Source organism: Peromyscus maniculatus, chromosome 12, assembly GCF_049852395.1.
Source record: "Peromyscus maniculatus bairdii isolate BWxNUB_F1_BW_parent chromosome 12, HU_Pman_BW_mat_3.1, whole genome shotgun sequence".
Classification (NCBI taxonomy): domain Eukaryota; kingdom Metazoa; phylum Chordata; class Mammalia; order Rodentia; family Cricetidae; genus Peromyscus; species Peromyscus maniculatus.
Genome location: NC_134863.1, coordinates 87,176,165 through 87,200,444, shown reverse-complemented (window position 1 = coordinate 87,200,444; position 24,280 = coordinate 87,176,165). Strand labels below are relative to the sequence as shown.

General features: G+C 46.7%; 1 protein-coding gene across 2 annotated transcripts in view; it reads right to left on the bottom strand.

Annotated features, from left to right (window-relative positions):
• Bace2 (beta-secretase 2) overlaps positions 1–7,472 on the bottom strand; it is an 81,483-nt gene extending 74,011 nt beyond the window's left edge. The window contains exon 1 of one of the 2 annotated variants that reach the window (XR_006062691.2): positions 6,943–7,305. Coding sequence is in view for 1 of the 2 variants with exons in the window: in XM_006981376.4 (XP_006981438.1) it covers positions 6,943–7,242 (300 nt within the window). In the remaining variant the exon portion in view is untranslated. Of the gene's footprint in view, positions 1–6,942 lie in introns of both variants that reach the window. The other variant, XM_006981376.4, reaches the window with a different exon arrangement.
• Positions 7,473–24,280: the final 16,808 nt, after the last annotated feature.

Genomic DNA, 24,280 nt, shown 5'->3' with positions numbered 1-24,280 from the left:
TGTACCAGGTGATAAAAGCCCAACCTCCACCCAGGAACCTGTGTTGGACGGCCAGTCATTAACTCAAAAGCACTGCTTTTATTCCCAGTCTGGCATGTCAGCATGACCAGGCACTTGTTCTTCTTCGGGGAATTCTAAAACATGACCATTTTTGTTGGGTAGAACTAGTGTCAGGCATGAACTAAGAGGAGCGTGGCGATTTCCAGTTCACCTGTGTCTCACACACATAGACTCACAGGGTCGGGAAAGTGACACAGAATATGTCATACTCATCCCTTCCCCACACTCCACCCACAGCTGTGTCTTCACAGGCAGAACTTAGAAAAGCCCAGAGAGGCCATTTCCCCTCACTGAAGCATTCTGCCTAATCCACAACTTAACCATGGACTGGCCAGGGCTGGACAGCAGAACAGGGTGACCAGAAGGGAGTCAGGCAGACAGCAAGACCTCCAGAGGAGCAGACATCCCACCGTTGGCCAAAAGGGAGATGTGGGCTGGAGACATGGCTCAGCAGGGGCTAACGGTGTTTGTCCTCAAGCCTGATGACTGGGGTTTGAGACCTGGGACCCACACTACAGAAGGAAAGAACAGACTCTGGCAGGTGGTTCTCTGACCTCCACAAATGCCCTGTGGTATAGTCATGCCTCTCCTACAATAAATACAAAAATGTAATAAAAAAAATTTAAAAGCAAGTCTTAGGTGGGATGGGGAAGACATCTTGCTCATCCATATACAGAGACACCCTGCTCCTGCTGGACTCTGCGTGGTGAGGAGACAGAGCTTAGCAGTTCTAAGCCTGGGTGGACCCTGCACCCAAAGCCAAAGGCTTGACCCCAGAAGCCAAAAGCTAAGATGGAAAATAAGTCCCATAGCATGTGACCAGACCCTACAGAGACTGAGAAATCCACCAGATCGGAGCACCCAGAGCAAAGCCAGTATGTAAAATGATGATTATGATTTAACATGGTAGGTCACCTCCTATCTTCATGTTCACATTTATTCCCTATTATGATACAGGAAGAGGTAGGACATTTAGGAGTTCATCTAGGATCTGTTGCTATGAGAGTATGAATCCATTCAGGTGGTAAGAGAATGGCTAGTGAAAAAGTACCTTGAGGGTGGGTCAGCTCCAAAAGCCAGTTTGGTTAGCCCTCTCCATGTGATGCCTCCTTGGGACTTTGCCAACAAGGAGACAGTCCCAGATACAGGCCTTCAACTTTGGACCAGAAACACAAGCCAAAATAAACTCCGTAACTTACCCGATCTGTGGTATTTTGTTATTAGCAACAGAAAGCAAACAAAGATAGCAACAGCTAATCTTACTCTTTCTCTTCTGGTGTTCAGTCAGTGAGGACTGCAAGCATCCTGAAGGAAACAGGAAGACTGGGCAGCTAACCTCGAACAACAGGTTAGGCTGACCCACCTCTGACTCAAGGAAAGCTGATACTCAGGGCGTGTCAGTCAGGAAAGAGTCCTTGGACAGCCTCCCTATTAAACACATCCTGATTCTTGAGGGGTGGCTGGAGCCGATAAAGTCTTTAGAATACAAACTTCAAGGGTGTTTAAATACTGCTGATCTGACCTGCAGAAGTTGGGTGGCTTCAACCAAAACACACAAATTCCAGCCGTTCTAGAATGAGGCACCTGAGAAGAGACACGCTAAACACATGACCACGCTCTGGTGGGGACACCAACACGAGGATGCAGTAGAGCATCAGAAACCACCTCCCACTGCCCCTCCCCAGTTCACTGTCTTACCACAGGCCCCTGACTAATACAAGCCAAACTACCATCTACTCATCAATCTTGAGGAACGCTGCACTTGAACTCCAACTTGAAATTATTAACAACTAACAAGTGGGATCTATGAAATTATAAGTGTAGAAAAGACTTGAAAATAAAATTATATGCCCCCAAGTAGACACAGGTACTATTTGTGGATGGGGCTATGTTCTGTGACGTGACATCAGACAATTTTGTCATTGTGCAAATCTCACAGAGTATGAGACACAGATAGTGTGATTGTTAGTGGTAACTGTCAACTTGACAGAATCTAGAATCACCTGGGAGATGGGCCTCTGAGTAAGCCTGTGGAGGACTGCCTTGATTGTATCTATTGAGGTGGAAAGACCTGCCCACCGTGGCTGGACCATTCCCTGGATGGGATACTGAACTATATAAAATGGAGAAGGGGAGCTAAGCAGCTGCACGCTCTCCTTGTCTGCTGCATTCCCGTTGTGAAAGCAGTATGATCAACTGCTTCACGCGCCTGCCACCTTGGCTTTCCCGCCATGATGGACTGTCCTTGAGCTGTGAGACAGAATCAACCCTTTCTCCTTTAATTTGCTTTTATCGGTCTTCTGTCACAGCAACAGGAAAAGTGACTAAGACAGATGGTTAAAGAACCATAGACCATGCAGATTTATGGGACCACCATTGTCTGTGCAGTCCAGTGCTAATGGAAATTCTGTGATGTGGAGCATGACTGTAGGAGTTGGAAACCTAAGCCCAGAACCTTGTCAGTAATGTGAGTCTTCGCAGACATACAGAAGTCAAGGTCAAGCAAGGCATTCCAAGGACTGGTGTCTTTATAATGACTGTACTGTATGCAGACACACACACGAGGAAGAAAGTCAGCAAAGATGGAGGCAGAGGCTGGACCAATATGGCTACAAGTGAAGAACACAAGATGCTAAGGCGAGGAAATGGAGCATCCTCCCCGGAGCCTCGAGAGGTAGGATGTCCCTGTCACTGACACCCCAGTGTTGGGCTTCCAGCCTCTAGAACCATGAAGAAATAGATTTCAATGTTTTCAAGCCTCTGGGCTACAGGGGTTTGTTAGGAAAGTGAAGAAACTAATGCAGAGGTAACAGAACACCAACCATGGAGGACTGAGGGCTCAGAGACGGGAACCATTTGGCCCTGGTCGTCCAGGACACCAAAGCGCCTCAGTGTCCTCAACACCACCAAACTGCTCAGGAAAGAGAAGACGGCTCTCTTCTAATGCCACCACAACTGAGACGGGGGACTTATAAGACGGGGCACAAGTGCAGGTGGAGCCCGATGGCATGGACGGACCCACCCTGCACAGCGTGGCCGTGGAGACATGACTGACTCGGCACAAGCCCCAGTTTCCATCTTAAAATTAAGTCCAGTGATTATCCAGTGTCCATGGGAAGGCATGAAAAGCCAGTGAGGTGAGCTGAGCAAACTGCTTTGCCTGAGAGCACACAAGGCAGGGATGGGTCAATCAGGGGGCTGGGGGTGGGAGGTGGACACACCATGCTCAATGGTGAAATACTTTTCTAGTTTGGGTTTGATCCCACACCCCACAAAACAAATGTTCAGCAGGATACCTACATTGGATATGCAAGAAATAAAGGTAGGTGCTGCTGCTGGGTCTCCTTGAGCTCTGTCTATCTTTTACATCCTCCGATGAATCCTTTTCCTAATGCCCAGGGCTCCACATCTAACCTGAAGAAATGAGCGGCAACTGCCTGAGAAGTCCTGACCTTCTCTTCCTTCATCATCTTTAACAGTTAGAATCTTAGTGCCCCCCTCCTAGTTTCCTCTCATCTGGCTGCCTTCCTTTTTCCAGCCTCATTTACTGTGAGCTTAATGTGATTGGGGGACCCCAGGTGAGTTACTCTTAAAAAAGAAAGAAAACTCTTCAATTATATAGAGAAGCTCATTCTGTACTTTCAATTGCTGTGCTAAGAGGTTGATCAATAACCCAGTACATGTGCCAAAGTACTTTGTTAAATGTTTACATTTGAAAGCTTAAATGTGAAAAGAGTTTGCCAGCTGTTCCATCCACACCAGTGCGGATGACAGGAAATCTTCCAATAAAAAGGCCCCAAAGCCCTTTTCGAGCCACCAAAAAGCATATAGTTGCAGACCTTTGCTATCTTTATTGTGTTAGCATGAAAGTATATTTTAATAATGGAAATTGCTATAATTATAATCACTTTTGAACATTCTTATTATTATTAATAAGACCAAATTGCATGGTTCCAGTGGATGCTGGCTCTCCTGTTAGATAGGAGTCACATAATGCTATCAGTGTGCAGCCCTGACTCTCATCTCCATGCCAACGTGGGCCTGCCTGCCAGTACAGGGCTCTGAGGCTCGTCCAGGCGGCTGGGCAGAAGCCTGTGACTCCTCACAGAGTCGGTGGGCAGGACAATTGATCCCAGTTCTTGTATGAAAGCATGCAGGGCAGGGGTAAGTTACACTCCCAATGGCTGGCCTTCCCATAGGACAGCAGGAGTCTGCTGAGCTTTGGTTCATATCCAGCCTCTTGTCCAACATCCTCTCACAGTTAGTTCCTTAAGATTGTCTTTAAGCATAGCCTTAAAAGGGAGAATGGGTAACCAGAGTATAGGAAAGACTCTAGGTACAGTCAGGCATACAGTCCCTAACACCCTGGGGTCAGGGAAGGGCACTTTGTAGCACAAACCAAGGAAAAGCAGGCAGGAAACATGCAGGAGTGAGCGCAGTCTGCCTGTGGCTCAAAGCTTAGCTCCTTCAGTCTAATGATCTGGGCTCCATTCCCACCCTCCCTCTTTCTTCCCCCATTGCCTGAGCAAATCATTCAATGTTTCCAAACCTCACCCCTGCCACCCTTCAGGCACAGAGCAATGCTAGCACAAAGGCTGGGGCTTGTGGTGAATGTTTTCAATCCCAGCACCAGGGGTCAGAGATAGATAGAAGTCCAGCTTAATCCCACCAAGAGAGCCTACCTCAAAAATCAAGGTGAACAGCCCTCCAAGGAATAACACCCAATCTTGTGGCTTCCAGAGGCGCTCTCTCTTTCTTTCTCTCTCTCTCGATCTCTCTCTCTCTCTCTCTCAAGATATAAGGGGTAGGGTGTGTGAGAGAAAGACATCTGTCAAGGTCGTCATCCTGTGAGGAGGCCCAGGACACTATCTACAGCTATTAACACCCGAAGAAGTATTGGTAATTTATTGCTTCTAAGTGATTTTATTTGAAGTGTCAGAGAACTCAAAGAAAATACATGCATGACCCTGTGGCAACTACTAGAGCAGGAACCATCTCTAGGGTTCAAAGGTCACCTCCCTACTGCCTTCCCTAGCCAGCTGCAAACCCCTGCTGGTGCCAGAGACCCTACAAGGCAGGATGCAAGGCGGTCGCCAGCACCTGGCCTTCACAGGGAGATTATCAGATGCACAGATTTTGCCCTGCGGTAGCTTGTCCCTCCAGCGTGCCATGACACAGAACAGTTCACTCCTGTGGGACACAAAAATGATACTTGTGTTTGTCACAAAACAGCCTTCTTTAAAAACACGCTACAGTCTAACTGATAAACAACCTTGGAGGAACTACCTTGGCTGTGCTAAGGATACAAACCTAGGTGCTTGTTACATCCCAGCTAATTTAATTAACTAAACTTTATCACTGAGTTTAAAGTAAAGGTCACTGAGTTATCAACAAAGGCAAGCAATGGCTGAGGGGAGCTTTGTGAGAAGTGTCTTCTCCTTGGAGCTTTTTCTGGTTCCCTCTTCCTCAGCCCTGGAGCCTGCTTCAGTTCAGGAGAGTTTTCCCTTCTGCTCTAAAGCCAATAAGAATTTCCATCCTTAAAAGTAGAAGTTTGCCAAAAGGGGAATCAGTCAAGTCCTGTGCATGAAAGATTTTTGTATGGCACAGACGAGGCTCCTCCTGTTCTGTACAGTCCTGCTAAAGGCAGTCCACGGGATCCCACACCCTGGGATCATGCTCACGTGGTGGTGGTCTGACTGCTCAGGGGCCCCTAAGCTTCCTCAGCTGACACAGGCCCCACTTCAGTCTGCCCTGCAGCCACTCCTGGGCTGGCCACACAGGGATCCTGCACAGCAACCACAACCAAAGTTTTCAGCAAAATAATTTACTCTTTAAAGATTTTTTTTTAACCAAACAGCTACAGAAGTTATTCTGCAGTTTCTCTTTTTAAAAATTAGCATGGTGTGTCTTCTTAAAGTCTTGAATAATTTAATTAGAATTATACAAAAGTCATGAGCATGTTCTATTTATGGGCAATCACATCAGCATGAAAAACCCCAACGACAATGTTAAAAATAAAAATAAAGTATCTTCATACGGTGCATTCGACTCATGAGAGAACTTGAACTCGAGTGGGTAGATCAGAGAAGGTCGGATCACTTCTGGGAGGCTTTTCTTTTCCTTGCCAGACTCCGAGCTTCGGAGCCTGTGTTCCTTGCTACACGAAGTGTTAAATGAACATCGGAACAAGGGGGAGAAGAAAGCTGTTTAGACAGCATTTTGTTTTGTCTTCGCCTTGCCTTGCTATGAGCCTGGTATAGCCCCCCAGTAGTTAATGGCATTCACACTCTCCAAGCCTGCTGGGTGCATGCCTTGGCGGGTGCACGGCGCCCAGAGGCTGGGCAGCCAGATAACTAGGAGGAAGCCTGCAAACCAACTCCGAGGCAGGCAGGCGGCTCCGCGGGGCAAAGAGACACTTCGGAACGTACTATCTTTTAGCTGAGCTCATGGAGAATTCTTTTTTAAAGGGTACTGCGCCTTGGATGCCGGCCAAGAGTCTCTTTAGCAATGAGACAGCATGGAAGGAGGGTATCAACTCCAACGATTTCCCTCTACCTAACAGCACCTTCTTCCAAGACTCCCCTCCACCCACCTTGCTGGAAGGAGGCGTCACTCCTGGAGAGGAAGCGCGTTACAGGTCTCTTCAGCTGCCAGGCCCACAGAGTGGGGGAGGGCCACCAAGTTCCGAAACATTTGCTCACACCCCTTGAGCTGTGCTGGGGCAGAGGCTGCGCTCCCTAGTCCGTCTCTAGCGCGCGCCGCCGCTTCCTGTCCAACCCATGCTCCCCACGGCCCCTTTTTCTCTCGGGAAGGCTTCTGCTTTAGGGGCAACATTAAACCGTGCGGAGACAGCTCTCGGAAGCCCCTGTCCCCAAGTCCTACCTTCTGCGGCGGGGTCCCGATCAGCATCTCCAGGTAGTAGCCGCGGCCAGAGTCCCCCTGCAGGTTGTCCACCATAGCCAAGAAGTTGGCGGCAGCCCCAGCGGGCTCCAGCGCTAGCGCCAGGCCATCTGCACGGGGCATCTCAGGGGTCCCGAGCCCGGGAACGGCCGAGGATCCGCGGCTCGTGGCTGCGGCCACCTGGAGGGGTAGCGTGAAGGGCGCTGGGGCCAGCGCGGGGGCTGCGCGCAAGAGCCACTGCGCCAACAGCGGGAGCAGGAGCGCTCGGAGCAGCGCGCCCATCCCCGCGGCGGGGGCTCTGCGAGACAGCGAACGCGCGGGGCTGCGGGGCCGGGTGGGACGGGGCGGGGCGGACGGGGAGGAGGCAGAAGAAGGCGGCGCCGAGTTGAGCAAGTTCTCAGCCGCTGCCCCCTCTGGCGGCCGCCGCCCTGCAGGCCCATCCCCTCCCCCCGTGGCCAAGGTCAAGGATGGGCGCGGGTCCTCGGGGCGCACGGGTCTTGGGCCGCGCCTCTTCCCCGGGAAACTGAAGTGCAGAATTTCCTCGGAACGTGCCCGGGAGGCCACGGCTAACGGATATGACGAGGCTCAGCCGAGAGCTGCGGGAAAGTTTCGGGAACCCTTAAAGGCGCAGCGAGGCGCGAACTGACTTCCTGGCCATGTGCTCGAGGGGTCCGCAGAGGTTCCCAGGCTCTGCAGAGACTGGACTACCCAGATGAGGGACGGGTCAGAGCGCGGAGGAGGTTACTGTGAAAGACCTCGCCTCTGTTTGGCAAGCGCATCTCCAAGGGGCGGTTTTGAGGGGGGTGTCTGTCAATCTCTCGGTGCTTCTCCCACTCGAGGATCTCCCCTTTCAACTTCTTAGGAGTTAGGGGACCCTTTCTCTGAGAAAGGATGAAGTTCGAATGGAGGCTGGGAGCGCTGGGGCTAAGGGAGGCAGGTGGGAAGTCTTTGGATTCCTGGGAAGAGGTCTGAGTTGCTGCTGCCGTTCCCGCTTGCTTGGCCTCCCCTGAGCCCAAAGCCCCAGGCTGGGGAGGTGGCTTTGGGTCTGGAGTTCCCGCCCTGCTCTTGTCCTTAAAGCAGATCCCATCCTGCTAGGAGCTGAGCTCAGTCCTCTGGGAGTTCAGTCAGTATACCTATTTAGTGAATTACTATCAGGGTCCCAAATGAGGGTTTCAGAGTCGGCTGCCGTTCCGCTCTCCCCTTCCTTCATCCACCCGCCAGCTCTCCGTGGATTATCTAATTAATACGTGTTTAGTCACAGACGCCGAAGCCGTAGAAATGCGTTCGGAGGGCTATTTTATTTCAAATACTGAACGCAGGGGGGACAATTATACTAGCTAAACTCATCGATTTCTGCTGAAACAAGGAATAGAAGAAATCTTTGTGCCTCCTCCAGCTGAATTATACTGACTGTTTTTATTTTGTTTTATTTATTGTTTTATTGTTTTAACAAGTAAACCCATCTTCAAACAGTGGAGAACAGAAATCAAGCTACCCTAATCCCTGACTGGAACTTCCAGATATTTCCATGCTAGCGTACATGTTTATTCCCGCCTTCCTAATGTCAGAATCCCATCTTGTTGTTGTACCAGGAACCTTTCTGTCCGAGATCTTCAGCTATACTGCTTTCTAAATGACTTTGGTTATAAGTTGCACTGAACTGTATCCGAGCTCCAAGGAATCCCCAGTCACATGAAGGAAGGCCTGATTGAATCCCAGGATAGAACCTAAATTGTTATTCCCCATAAATCTGCATAGTTATTGAGAGCGCTTATATTCATATATTCACATTTCAAATTCAAGATTGTAAGGGAAGGGCAATTTTAAAGAGATGATTGTTATGCTCCCTGGTGTCCAGTATTGAAGGGTTCAAAACCAAACAACCACAAACCACCAGACAGCTCTGAGGATAGCAGAGTGGAAGTGGATTTATCAGACACTGATGTAGGTGCTATGTCATGCATAAGGTCGATAATGAAGACATTTGCTCTAAGAGTTAATAAAAACAGGAGGGAAATCTGAAAAACTCAAGTCTAATTAAAGTTTGTGTTTGAGACTCTCTATCCCATGTACTGTGAATGTCCCAAGCTTTCCTTGGTAAGGGAGGCATATCAACTACTGCATAAAGACACAGTATCAGGAGCACGTGCAGTTTTAATCAGTAGTGGGGCCATCTCTCCAGAAAGTACTGGCCAGGCACTGAAGTGGCAACACTGGACACCTTGTCTTTATTCGGAGAGGTCTTAGAGTTCTCCATTCTCACTAAGATACCCCCTGGATTAGAGAGACTATAGCTTTACCTACAGCTGTTTTCTGGAAAGTGGTATTTGCCATCCCCTCACGGAGTACCCTTGGTTTTCCTTCTCATTAACTTTTCAACCTTGAATCACTTCCAGGTAAAAGCCTTCTTTCCACAGGCCTCAGGAGCAGTGCCAGGCAGGAAGAGGTGAGCCCAAAATGCACAGCATCCCCCTGGGATAGGCTGCCTGACTGACACTCCCAGGAGATGGCTGGCACTGTTCATTCTGAGATCCTTTCATACCAGAAGTTCTCCATCTTACAGTCTAAGAACCCTGTTACCCTGTTACAAATGATTGGGGGGGCCTCAGTATGTTGATCTGTACTTACCAAACTGCAAATTCCAAGTAAAAAACATTAGCAATTAAAGCCACAACACACCTGGTCGCAATTGGTAAAGTGCTTGTTTAATCCTGATCGTCCCCTTAAAAAGTCAGGCATGGTGGCACTTCCCTGTAATCCCAGCACTGGAGAGGCAAATCCATAGGGCTCACTGGCCAGCCAATCTAATCTAGTTGGCAAGTTCCAGGTCCCAGTGAGAGTCCTGTCTCGAATAATAAAAAGAAAAGTGAACAGTTCCTGTTGTGGTTTGAATGAGAATGGCCCCCATGGGCTCATACATTTGAATACTTGGTTCCTAGTCGTTGGAGATGTTTGGTAAGGATTAGGAGGTGTGGTCTTGTTGGATGAGGCTGTGTCACTGGGGGTGGGCTTTATAGTTTCAAAAGCCCACTCCAGGCCCCCCACCCTTGATTTTGCCTGCTGCCTGTGGATCAGCTGTAAGCTCTCAGCTACTGCTCCCAAGCCATGCCTCCTGCTGCCACACTTCCTGCCATGATGATCATGGACTCACCCTCTGAAATTATAGGCAAGCCCCTAATTAAAATGCTTTCTCTTACAAGTTGCCTTGGTCATGGTGTCTTTTTACAGCAATGGAACAGTAACTAAAATGACTCCTGATGACCGTTACCTAAGGTTGACCTCTGGCCTCCACAAGAACATGTGTACATGCACATACCCCATGAATTTACTTGTACACACACAAAATAAATTAAATAATAACAAATAACCAACTTCCTCTTTTTTTGGTGGTGTGTAGTAGAATATTATTTTAAAGTGTGTTACTTTTGTTTATGTTGCATTTGTTCAACTCTGTGAAGCTGTGTTACTGTGCTTGTTTAAAACACATGATGGTCTCATAAAGAGCTGAATGGCCACTAGTGAGGCAGGAGAAAGGGTAGGTGGGGCGGGCAGGCAGAGAGAATAAACAGAAGGAGAAATCTGGGAAAAGAGAAGAAGTAGCCAGAAAAGGAGGAGGACTCCAGGGGCCAGCCACCCAGCTACACAGCAAGCCACGAAGTAAGAGTAAGATTTACAGAAGAGAACAGGAAAAACCCAGAGGCAAAAGGTAGATGGGATAATGTAAGTTAAGAAAAGTTGGCTAGAAACTAAGCCAAGCTAAGGCCAGGCATTCATAATTAAGAATAAGCCTCCATGTGTGATTTATTTGGGAGCTAGGTGGTGGGCCCCTCAAAAGTGCAAAAACAATGAACAACAGTGATGTGTATGCATGTTTGCATGTATGGGCATTTGTATATTCACATAATGTGGCAGTCCCAGGTTGATGCTGGGAACTATTCTCTATTGAACACTATCTACCTTATTTATTGATGTAGGCTCTCTTAATCAAGCCCAGAGTTCAACTACATAATTAGTTCAGCTAGCCAGCATGCTCTGGGGGTGCCCTACCTCTACCTTGAAAGACTAGAATTATAGTCAGGCTGCCATGCCCACTCACTATTTATTTGGATTCTGGAGATCCAAGATAGAGTATTCACATGTGTGTGCCAATCACTTTAACCACTACTTTGTCTTGCTGGCCCCAACTCAACATTTTAATGAAGACTGCATCATTTGGAAAAAAACTTAACTGCAAGGAGTGACATTACTTTACACGTGTGAAATTTCTTTTACTATCTGGATTAATAGAAGACAGCCAGGTCTTCCCCACTGTGTCTGCATTTAGTCTGCCTGCATCTTACATGTCCTGAAGCTGCTGGGAGACTGAGAGCGTAAAAGTGCAAAGTATATTTTAGTTCTTTCATGAAACAGTTTTGACTAAAGGGCCCACAGTTTTGAGGCCAGCCACCCTCTACTGAGCCTTGTCTCATCATCAACATAACACAACATAACATAATTGGCCCTGTATATCAAACACTCTGTCCTCAGCTGGAGGAAAGGCCAAACAGAACCTGGACATTGTGAGTCCACTACCTGGACCAAGGGGCAACATTCTTCTCTATCACAGAGGCTCCAGAAGGCTGCAAATGGGTCCAGCTTCCTGCAGCCCAGTGCAAGCTTGCATCTCTGCTTTTTTCTGGAGTCCTGCTCTGTGCCTGCCACCTGGGTCCTCTCCACCCATGTATACACAAGCTAAAGCTTCCACTTGTTTAAACATTTCTTGATCTTACTCTAACTCCTTATCTTTAAGCCAAGTTCTTTGTGTATGCTTGTACATGTATGAGGTGGCAGAGGCCAGTGCTAACATCTTTTTCAATTTTTCTCCACCTTATATGTTTTTAGACAGAATCTCTCATTTAGAACTTGTTGATCAGGATATACTGGCAGACCATGAAGTCTCAAGGATCCTCCTGTCTCCACTTCCCCAGTGACAGGATTACAAGCTTGGGCTGCTGTACCTAGCTTTTAAACCTAGTGGGTTCTAGGGATAGAATTCAGGTCTTGCTTGCAAGGTAAGCTCTTTACCAAATGAGCTTTCCCCCATCCCTATATGTTGCAGAATATTTGTTTAACTATGCAAAGGTGTATTACATTTTTTAACTATGTAAAGATGTGTTACATTTGTTTAATTATGTAAAGATGGTGCTGCTGTTTTACCTTGCCTGTCTAAAATACCTGATTGGTCTAGTAAAAAGCTGAATGGCCTATAGCAAGGGAGGAGTATATAGGTGGGACTTCTGGGCAGGGAGAATAAGTAGGAGGAGGAATTTAGGTGGGAAAAAGAAAGAAAAAGACACCAGGGAGACACCAAGGGCTATCCAGCCAGCCATGGAGGAAGCAGGAAAATAGGACATACAGAATAAAAGAAAGGTAAAAAGCCCCAAGACAAAACATAGATGAATAGAAACAAGTTCAATTACATTAAAAGAACTAGTGGGACATGCCTAAGCTAAGGCTGAGCGTTCATAATTAATAAGTCTCTGTCTTTATTTGGGAGCTGGTTGGCAGCCCAAAGAAAATTCCAACTACACCTCTACTTTTAACAACTTTATCTTCCTTCACTCTTCAACTTACAAGTACCTGCTGCCACCTGTGGGTTACCCTGGATAGTTCTCAGCCTACATTCTCACTAGACAGTCCTGGGCAGCACCCCACACTGGTGACTGTCCACTGCTTGTGTTTTTGTGTTTATCAGAATCACCCAGGGAATCTTGCCTCTAGCTCTTCACCGGACAATCCCATTCAGGTGGTTTGCTGCCAGAGCAGGGGCAGGTATCCAGAACTTCTGGAATTAAAACAACCTGGCTGAAAGGAGAATTTGAACCTGAAAAAAAATGAGATGCAAATGTCAACTGAAGTCCTGGGTTGATTTCAAATTCCAGTGTATAATCCCAGGGTCTTCTGTTCTGAAAAAAACAAAACCAAACAAACAAATCCTCTTCTTTGGTGTCTACTGGAAGTTTCCAGAAACTGAGAGCTTCTGCTACTTAGATTACGTTTTTTTTAAACAGCACTTCCTCCAGAAGAAACTAGAGAGAAAAGACTGTAAAGTGAATGAGCTAACCTAGAACACTCTGTCACACTAGAAGGCAGGGCCGCTATCAAAGAGTTCTCAGGTCCTATCACAAGCAGGGTGAAGCTGGGACATTTAAATGTCATGAGAAACAGTGACTGCAGTAGCTCCAAACACTTCAATTATACTAAAATCTGTTTGCTCGGAATGTTCTTTTTAAAGGTACATTGATTAGCTTTGGAGAGTGCTAAGGAACCCAACTCATTACATTTAAAAGCTGGCAAAGAAAAGACAAGAATCAAACGTTTGTTTTCTTAACTCCTGTACAAGCTATGACTCCTCATAAACAAATAATTGACAATGACATGCTTCTCTTTACAGACATATATTGCCCATCATACATGAAGAAGAACGAGTATAATTAGAATATTGCCATTTGCATGCCCCTGTGATGACTAACTTAATTGTCACCACGACATAACCTAGAATCACCTGGGAAGAGAGTCTCACTGAGAAATTTCCTACATTGTGTTGATCTGTGGGCATGTCTGCAGTGTTTGTCTTAGTCAATTGATGTGGGAAGACACATCCCACTGTAAGTGGCAACATTCCTAGGCAGAGGGTTGTGAACAAGTGGGCATGCCTGTGTTTATCTCTTTCTGCTTCTGACTACGGATGTGTTGTAACTAGCTGTTTTAAGTTCTTGCCCTGACTTCCCTGTGACCATGGACTTTACCTTGGAATTGTGCACTAAAATAAATTCTTTTCTCCCAAGTTCCCTTTTAAATTTTTTATCATATATTTTAAAATATGTATATATGTGTAGGGTGTGTGTATACATGTGAGTGGAGGGCTTGAAGAGGCCAGAAGAAGGTGTTGGATCTGGAGCTGTAGTTGGGAGCCTGGGAACTGAAATAAAGTCCTTTGTGAGAGCAGAATGCAGCCTTAAACCCTGAGCTGTCTCTGCAGCCTGCCCCCCAAAGTTGTTTCTTGTCAGGATATTTTATCATGGCCACAAAAATGAAACTAGAACAGCTCCTGTGAATTCTATATGTATATATGTATTTATATCCACAAATAATGTATATATGTATTAAACATCCATAAATAATTCATAGGTATACATGGGTTTTATATATATACACACTCACAGAGAGAGAGAGAGACAGAGAGAGAGAGACAGAGACAGAGACACAGAGAGAGAGAGGAGAGAGAGAGAGAGAAGGGTGGCAGAAATGAACATATACAATACTACACATGACTTACTCTTACCCAAAGAAGAAGGTCTGAATGTGGCCTAACCAATTCACCACAATGACTTCCTGGGGCATGAATCTGGCCCTGTATCTGTAAATAAAGTCTTAGGGACACACACCCATACTTGTTTGCTTACACGCTTGCAGCAGAAAATATATGGCCCAGAAGACCTCAATGTTTGCTAATCCATTTCATTGAAGATTTACCATGACCTGCTGTCAATTAAGATGTTCTCATGTCCCTGTCAATCAGTTGCAATATGCAGACCTTATTTAAACCCTCATTGGAACAAAATGGCAGTTAACTATGAAACAGAAATTTAAACATTGGTAGGAATATAGTATGATATTATTATTAATGATTTCAGCTATAATAATGTTTTTTTTTGTGTGTGTGTGTGTAGCAGTCTTATCAAGCAAAGACATGCACCTCCACATTGAGATGGTAAAATGAGGTTTTCCAATACTGAGTTTGTTGGGAGCACTTTAAGCAAGTTCTAAAGTGTATTGTATCACCCTAGGAATATTCCTGACAGTCTGCCCTTCACTACTTTCGTTTTAAAGAAACTGAGGCATAGAATTAATATTTGGAGAGTGGAGAGAATGGTATTCAAAGCCTCAGGTCCAATTGACAGAGCCTGCATTCTTCATCACAGGGCTAGTGCTATGATGACCTTTCTGAAGGTCACAGAATGGTCCATCCCAGAAGGCCCAGAACACTCTCTGTAGAGTTGAGTACACAGCAAAGGGGGTTGGTGGTGCTGTAGACAGCAGCCTTCCTCACTAGTTGAGTACACCTGTCTGTCACTCACTTGAGCTGAGCCCATATAGGGGAGTAACACCCTGAAGTGCCTTCCAACAGAGTGTACTGGAGCATCTGTGGTACCTTTCCTCACTGGAGACCCTAGCCTGACTTTCGAGTGGAGGGGACTGGGATGCAGTGAGTCTGGAGACAGGAGGACCAGTGACTGCAATGGTCCTGGCAGTTGGTGGCCACTGGTCTGGATCTAGAGGACAGGATAACCATGGTTGTGGACCCAGAAGACAGAGTGCTTGGGTTCAGAAAACTGAGTCCTCTAACACAACAAGCAGCTGGCTGGGCAGGAGGACTTCCTGCCTAGGAATGCTTCTTATTGTGTTTAGACTGTGAAATCTAGTGCTATGATGACCTTTCTGAAGGTCACAGCATGGTGCATCCTAGATTTACATGTTGGAGCACTTGACCCCCAGCTGGTGGCATGTTTGGGAGGGTACCTTTATAGGGTAGAGCCTTGCTGGAGCGGGTGAAACATGTGGCGTGGGCCTTGAGGCTTAAGCTTAGTCCCACTCCCTTTTCACCTCCTGACTGCATTTGCAATATGAGCAGCAGCTTCCTGTGCCTGCTGCCATGCCTTCCCCCACTGCTGTGGTATATTCCCCACAATGACAGACTGTGTTGCCTCCAGCTGTAAGCTGAAATAACTCCCACCTTCCTTGAGTTGCTTAGGTCAACTATTTTGTTGCAGCAACAAGGACAGCCCTTGACTCATGTGGTCTGTAGACACCTGGCTAGATCCATTCCGCTCGTACCTTGCTGATGGCGGTCATTGTCAGGGCGGTGTCACCATCCTAGTTTCTTTCGTCCTCAAGCCATGGGAGACAGGGCATGCAGGTGCCAGTGCTGCAGGAGGACACAGGCACAGGGTTGATGACTGAGCTTGTATGGCATAATGAACAGTTGGGTCTGAACTCCAGGCAGCTGGCTTCCACAGCGCATGCTATCTTCCTATCTCCTTATGATGACTAATGAGGGATCTGAGGAGATGGAAACAGCATGCTTGCTGTGCAGACACAAGGACCTGAGTTCAGATCCCGGCACCCATGTAAAATGCTGGGCATGGCAGCACAGACTTGTTATACCAGTGCTGGGAGGCAGAGAGAAGCACATCCCGAGAACGGTGTGGTGGCTTGCTTGTTAGCCAGTCTCACTACATTGGTGAGGGACTTGGGTGTTTTTGTTTGTTTGTTTGTTTTTGTTTGTTTGTTTTACTCTTTTGGGGGGACTGCTACCCCACTTCAAAATAAATCACACACAGAGACTTATTCTTAATTATAAATGCCTGGCCTTAGCTTGACTTGTTTCTTGCCAGCTTTTCTTAACCTTAAATTATCCCATCTACCTTTTGTCTCTGGGCTTCTATCTCCCTTTATTTCTGTGTACCTTTTAAATTTTCTTTCTCTGTGGCTTGCTGGGTGGCTGGCCCCTGATATCCTCCTCTCCTCCTTTTCTTGCTCCTTCTTCTTTTCCTCCCAGATTTCTCCTTCTATTTATTCTCTCTGCCTGCCAGCCCCACTTATCCTTTCTCCTGCCTTGCTATTGGCCATTCAGCTCTTATTAGACCATCAGGTGTTTTAGACAGGCACAGTAACACAGCTTCACAGAGTTAAACAAATGCAACACAAAGGCATGCAACATATCTTTGTATCATTAAACAAATGTTCCAGAGCATAAACAAATGTAATACACCTTAAAATAATATTCCACAACAAGAGACTCTACTCTTTGTCCAAAAACTAAGGTTAAAGGGCTAGGGGGATGGATGGCTCAGTAGGAAAGAGGGTTATTCTGCCATCATGAAGACCTGAGTTCAAATCCTCAGCATCCATGTTTAGGGGAGGGGGGCTGGTGTGATAAATATTGTTATCATCTTGATACAATCTAAATTTATCTGGGAAGAGGGAACCTCAACTGAGGAATTATCCAGATTAGATTGGCCTGTGGCTCTGTGTGAGTAGTTGTCGTCTTTGATGATTGATGTAGTAGGGCACAGCCACTGTGGGCTGTACCACCCCTAGGCAGGTGGATCTGGGTTATATAAGAAAGGTAGATAAGCAAGCCACAGAGAACAACTCAGTAAGCAGCATTCCTCTGTGGCATCAGTTCCTGCCCTGACTTCCCTCAGTGATGGACTGTGATGTGGAAGTATAAGATGAAATAACTCTTCCCTCCTCAAGTTTCTTTTGATCATGGTGTTTGTCATAGCAACAGAAAAGAAACTAAGGCAGCTGGGTATTATTTGGCATGACTGTAACCCCAGTACTGAGAACTTTGGGGGGAAGGAGTAGAGACAAGCAGAGCCTAAGAACTCACTAATCAACTTGTCTAGTCAAGAAAAGGTGAGCTTCATGTTCAGTGACAGACCTGGGCAATGATCAATAGAGAGAGATGGAGGAAGACACCTGACATCTTGCTCTGGCCTACACACACACACACACACACACACACACACACACACACACACACACACACACCATTTCTTTCTCTCTCCCCCTCCCTCTCTTTCTCACACACACACATCTCTCTCGCTCCCTCTCCCAATCCCCTTCTCACACACACATACATGCCCACACATACACACACACACACACACACACACACACACACACACACACACACACACGAGAGAGAGAGAGAGAGAGAGAGAGAGAGAGAGAGAGAGAGAGAGAGAGAGAGAGAGAGAAACAGAGACAGAGACAGAGACAGAGACAGAGACAGAGACAGAGAGAAAAAGAAAGACAGACATTTGCAGATATAGGGAAGTAAGGGTTTACCTCAGCCTCCCTTTATCAGCTGTTCTTTATGCACATAAGATATATTCCTCTTTACAAAATGCACATACACTTTCAGAATGCACTGTTATGATGGGGGAGCGCCAACTGAGACGCCTCAGGCGAATTTATCTGGAGGTGTGTGCTGCTATTGTCATTGAGGATTCTAAACTCCTGCTGCTGCTGCTGCTCTTGGTCTGTGTGGAGAGGGTAGCAGGAAGGTTTCATTTTTATTACTTACTCATTTGTTGTCCACTTCAAAGGACATGCTCGGAGGGAGCCATGGCTGCAGCAGGAGGACAAAGGTGATGCAGCTTTGCTGGCTTAGAAGGGATGGGAGGGGACTGTGAGCCAAGGAATGCCCAAGAGACTGATACAGGAAAAAAATAAAAGTGTCCCTAAACCAACCAGAAAGGAGGGCAGTGCTGATGTCTACAGGTGCCCAGTGACTCTTGCCACACCTCTGAGATAATGGCATTCACATTTTTGTGAGCCGCTGAGCTTGAGACGGGCTGTTAGAGCATCAGGAACAGCACCATGCCCTTCTCCAGAAGCTTCTTGCAGCTTTCTGTCAGGCTGCCCAGAGGACACGCTGCATGGACAGCTAAGAGAGGACAAGTAGGATCTAAACTCAGTTCCCAAGGATTAGCTTGAGTGAGACAAAGGTTAGGAATAGGGTTGGCAAGATGGCTCAGTAGGTAAAAGAGCTTGCTGCCAAGCCTGATGACCTGAGTTCATCCCTGGAAACCATACAGTAGGAAGCATTGACTCTCCCAAGTTGTCCTCTGACCTGCCCACATACATGTTGTGGCAAACACACATCTACATCCTCTCTCTCTCTCTCAATAAATAAGTAAATCTAATTTTTAAAGTTAAAATTAATTTACCAGTTGAGTTCAGCTATAGAAATGTTGAATTTAGATAGAAACCACCTTTTTCTGCGTAGAAAACAAAGCATCTGGGCTCCACTATCACACCTTCCTGCTCTGATATGAGGAACACATCTTCCTGTCTTCAAAGATGGTGAAATTAGGTCATGGGGTAGTCATTCAACAAATACTAGCCTGCCTTGAAAAGGTTGTCCTGGGGTGCATATGTGTTAGCTGTGGGCACCTCTCAGTTGCTGTGGGCACCTCTCAGTTGCTGTGGGCACCTCTCAGCTGTGGGCACCTCTCAGCTGTGGGCACCTCTCAGTTGCTGTGGGCACCTCTCAGTTGCTGTGGGCACCTCTCAGTTGCTGTGGGCACCTCTCAGTTGCTGTGGGCACCTCTCAGTTGCTGTGGGCTCCTCTCAGCTGTGGGCACCTCTCAGTTACTATGGGCACCTCTCAGCTGTGGGCACCTCTCCGTTGCTGTGGGCACCTCTCAGCTGTGGGCACCTCTCAGTTGCTGTGGGCACCTCTCAGCTGTGGGCACCTCTCAGTTGCTGTGGGCACCTCTCAGCTGTGGGCACCTCTCAGTTGCTAGGGCACCTCTCAGTTGCTGTGGGCACCTCTCAGTTGCTGTGGGCACCTCTCAGCTGTGGGCACCTCTCAGTTGCTAGGGCACCTCTCAGCTGTGGGCACCTCTCAGCTGTGGGCACCTCTCAGTTGCTGTGGGCACCTCTCAGTTGCTGTGGGCACCTCTCAGTTGTGGGCACCTCTCAGCTGTGGGCACCTCTCAGCTGTGGGCACCTCTCAGTTGCTGTGGGCACCTCTCAGCTGTGGGCACCTCTCAGCTGTGGGCACCTCTCAGTTGCTGTGGGCACCTCTCAGCTGTGGGCACCTCTCAGCTGTGGGCACCTCTCAGCTGTGGGCACCTCTCAGCTGTGGGCACCTCTCCGTTGCTGTGGGCACCTCTCAGTTGTGGGCACCTCTCAGCTGTGGGCACCTCTCAGCTGTGGGCTGCTCTCTTTGTTGTTTTTCTTCCTGCTGTCTCATTTTCAGGATTGTTCTGAATGTTCTCTTTCTCACCCTTCTCATCACACCAACAGCCGTTCCTCCCCTTCTACAGGCAGAAAGTCACTTGCTGATGATCTCACTGGTGAGAGAGTGGAATCCTCCACAGAGTCGGGCAACTCTGACTCTGATCACTGACCTAAGCAAGGAAGAAGAAGCCTGGGCGATGCTGTCCTTGGTGGGTTGCTAGCAGCAGACTAACTGGCTGAGCAAAGGAGCCTCTTTCTTCATGGGCTGAATTATTTATGTCATTGTCTAAAGGTCTTAAGCACTTCCTTTTCCTGTTGAATCCCAAAGACAAATTCCCTCTGACACCTACAAAAGTCTATTTAAGTGGGGACCGCTTGGAGTTTGGAACTATCCTTTGTGCGGATTGATGAGCATATTAGAGAGAAAAAGTGAAGACAGAAGGAGGCCTCAGGTGGCAGTGTGAGCCCAAATACGCTTAGCCCCACTCTGCCTATTCTCTTGACTGTACCAAGATGACCCTCAGATCCTACCAGCCACGAGAGATTCAGGCTGTGTGGGTGAACCTGTGGCTGTTCAGTAATTCTAGCAGAGGTCCAGTCTTCTTCTGTAGGCTCATGTGCCCAGTGCCATGAATGAGTCCTAGAAGCAGCCAGGAGCCTGTGAGTTGATTCACAGCCATCCATTTTCACTACACCTCAGGGACAGTGTGAGGGCTGCTCCCACTCTCCAATCCACTACTATTCTTTTCCAAAGACCACTGAGTAGGCAACACAGATACTCACACTAACTGTCAGTATCTATCAATGTCAGTTTCCAATTACCCTCATGTGTAGATGGTGTAAAAACCCCAGACATACCAGGAAAGCTGACTGTGTGAAGACCTGGGGCTGAGATGGTGGTGGACAACCTTACACACAACTCCCATATGTTTCCCCCAGGGAAATTTTGTAAGCCATTGTCTCAAGGAAATAAGAATTTTTATTGTTAAAATAAAATGAGCAGTTGAAGCACAAAAGAATCATTGGAGATAAAAAAAAAAAAAAACAGCAACAACATGATTTCTGAGCGTAAAAGACAAACCCAGTAAGGCTGTAAAGAACAGGAGGGGTGGAAGTAAAATCTGTTGTGATGGATTAGTGGTTCCATGTAATTCAATTCAGGGAATTATTGTAGCTCAGGGCCAAAAAGGCAAGGAGATAGAAATGATGAAAGAGTGTATTTATGACAAGGGAGGTCTGAGAGACTTCTTTCCTGTCGCAGGAGGCCATGGAAAGAACAGAAATGACAGTGTTAGAGCAAGGATCAACCAGGCAAGTTTACTTGGGGGTTCACGAAATACCAGACCATTTTCCAAAAGACACAGAAGAATTCCAAAGACAAAGTCTGGAGGGTAGGTCAGAGGTGGACTTCTTGCCTAAGTACACACAAAGTCCTGGTTTCCATCCCTCGAACCTCCTAGAGAAGAAAAAGGAGAAGTTGCTGCACTCACACATCCATGTGCATTTCAATTGGTCTGGATATCTCTCCAGAAAACTAAATGTTAGAGACAGAACAGGAGGTCTGACGTGAAGAGGACTCAACTTGGAATTTTACCCACCCAAGCGCTCTCTCCTGTGAGCAAGAATAGAGGGAAGTACAGTACATTTGCTGTGAAAAACAAATACCACAAAGTAACAGAGTGTATTCCAGACTGTTTCAAGTAGGTCTTTCAGTAGGGGATAGGGATGAGCATGAGGAGACAAAAAGGAAGGGACAGAGCTACCTCCCATCGTCCTGCCTGGGTAAGGGTGGTGATTGTGACCAGAGGTGCTCACGGGAAGGGTTTAGTGGGGAGGGGGGGAGGGGTGGGAGTGGGGTGAGGTGGGATTCTCCGTGCCACACAGTAAGGACTAAATCTCAATGTCTTCGCTGTATGCTCTACCTTAGACTGTGACACCTCCTCAAAGCTTAGCTTCCTCTACTGTAGAATGGGAGAGAAAGTGTCAGAGGGTTCTTTGGAGGAGGAGAGAAGAATGAGGAATATTACATAGAAATATAGGTGTAGAAAATGACAGAGACACAAGATAGCTTTGGGAGGGCCCTGGGTCAATACTTACCCAGAGTTTTATTCTAGTGGGCTTTTTATACACTACCAAAGGGAGAGGCAAAAGAATTTCCCCTTTCAAGATCAAGGCACAGTGAACAGCTAAGTGTAAACCCTTCAAAACACGTGGTAACCACGCCCTTGGCCAAATCATCCCATTATGCAGCCCTGCTGGGTAAAGCAAACTCAGACTTTCTGCCTTACTAGGGCCTCTGTGGGTCCCCACAAGAAAGCCTACTTCCTACATCATTGATTACTTCTGATACTAAGTGATAACATGTCAATCACCTAACAGAACCAAAAGGTATTGCTTCTATCATTGTTTTTCTTAGTGATATAACATAAATTCAAACATAGTTTTAAACGCTTTTCAACAAACTCATCAGGAGCTCTTATCCCAGTAGAGAGAAGATCCCAGGATGCTGGAGATGGGGGCCACCCCTGATTAGCAGTGAGACTGGACCCTGGGGTCTACCCCTAGATGTCCATGTTGGTTAGGTTGGGCTGGAGGGGAAGGTTTGTCTGCTTTATTTCCTAAGACACTGAGAAGGCCATTCTCAGATAGATGGAGGCCCATGCCTGAGCACCCAAAAAGCACTCCAACAAAATGTGACCTGAAGTTCCTGTGTATGATAAAGATCATATAAAAGGGTTGACCTATTACAGCAAACAGAGGGAGGGAGGGAGAGTGCTGTTGATCAAGGTCTAAAGCTATCATTGGCTACCTTTGGTCTCCTTAATTTTGGGCCATTTATCACTCACTTTTGTGTCTGAACTAACATCCCTTTGACTATCAGGCAAAAGCTTTGGAGCATGTTACCTTAGCAGATCCCCAGCTGCCACCAACCCCAAAGCTGGAATGCCACCAGATAGCAGATATGGCATCAGATATAGCAGAGACTCTCTTGCTTTGCCATAATTGCCTCCCTGAGGTCCTCACCAGCATATTTAATAAATGCATCAATTTCTGACTTCCATTTGCTCCGTGACCATCAAAATTCACATAACCCCATCACAGAGGAGTGTGTGACCCTGAATCCATGTTCCTGAGACATGGTTGTATTTGACCCTTTACAGTGAAAGCTGTGTTTTGTGTTAGCCAATAACAGTGACCTCATTAATGTTCCTCTGGGGATAGGAGAGCTGGATATATAGATCTGTGCACTATGCAGATGTTTGCTTTTTAAATTGCAAACATAGACTGGGAATCACAAGCACTACTGCTCTTGACCATTTGAGATCCTCTAAAGAGCCTCAACCTCAGCATGATGAGAACAGAGAAAGGTCCAAAGGTGTTTCTTCCACAGACTTGGAGCCCTTTGGTCTAGTCTCAGTGACACTCGTGAGAGCTAGGCAGGGCTGACCCAGTTCTATGGGGTTCTGTACATTGGAGCTGGTGTAGCCAGTCGGTCTGTTATTAGAAGCCTCTGGCAAAGACAGCACTAGAATTTATAATTTTGGGAAGGGGAGCCAGGTGGTCATAGCATTCATAAGCTACCCATGCTGGCTGTGGTGTATCTCATTAGATCCGCTGGGCATTGTAAACATTGGGTATTCTTATTCCCATTTTAAAGTGAGGTAATGGGAACTTAAAGATCTTGCTCCTCCAGGTAAAGACATTGGATCTGACTATGAAAAAAACGAATCTCAGCATAACCAGAAGATATTTGATTGTCACATGAGTCTTTGGGTTTTTGCTTTATTGTTATTTCTAGATTTTTTTTTTGGCAGAATACTCTTTCATTTGCTCTTGAATGAAGAGTGTGTTATGTATCCACTCTTCCTAAGACTGGAGAACATGGTGTCCGTGTATCGATTGGAAGAGATACAGCTAGAGAACAAGATATCCACACTCATTTATCCACTCTCCTTAAGGTTGGAGAACACAGCATTCACTCTGAGAAATGGGTGCAATCTTATCATTTCCTAAAAGCTGGTAGCTTCATGCTCTTGAGTGTAGTGCTCTGGCCATGAACTTGCTTTTCTTTTTGTTGGGAATATAATGGCTGCAGGCCTTTTCTTTTTTAAATTTCTTTTGTGGATCTTGAGTTGGTGTTTTGTTCTTGAAGGTATATTTGTATGCCCATTTTCTTGGATCTATGTGTCAACAGTAGACATTAAACTTGATAGAAATAGTGTAAACTCTGGGCATATGGGTTTGAATCATCCAAGAAAGGACTATCAAGGGCATGGGAGTCTTTGCTCTGAACCTAGCACAAAGTTGGTGAGATTTAGCTGTCATCTGGGTTTTCATTTTCCTCAGTGCGCTCTCTCTCTCTCTCTCTCTCTCTCTCTCTCTCTCTCTCTCTCTCTCTCTCTCTCTCTCTCTCACACACACACACACACACACACACACAAAACACATACACACTTTATACTGTTGGTTCCTCTTTTCCTCTCAACCTTAGTGTTGGGGATATCAGGGTCTTTTGTCT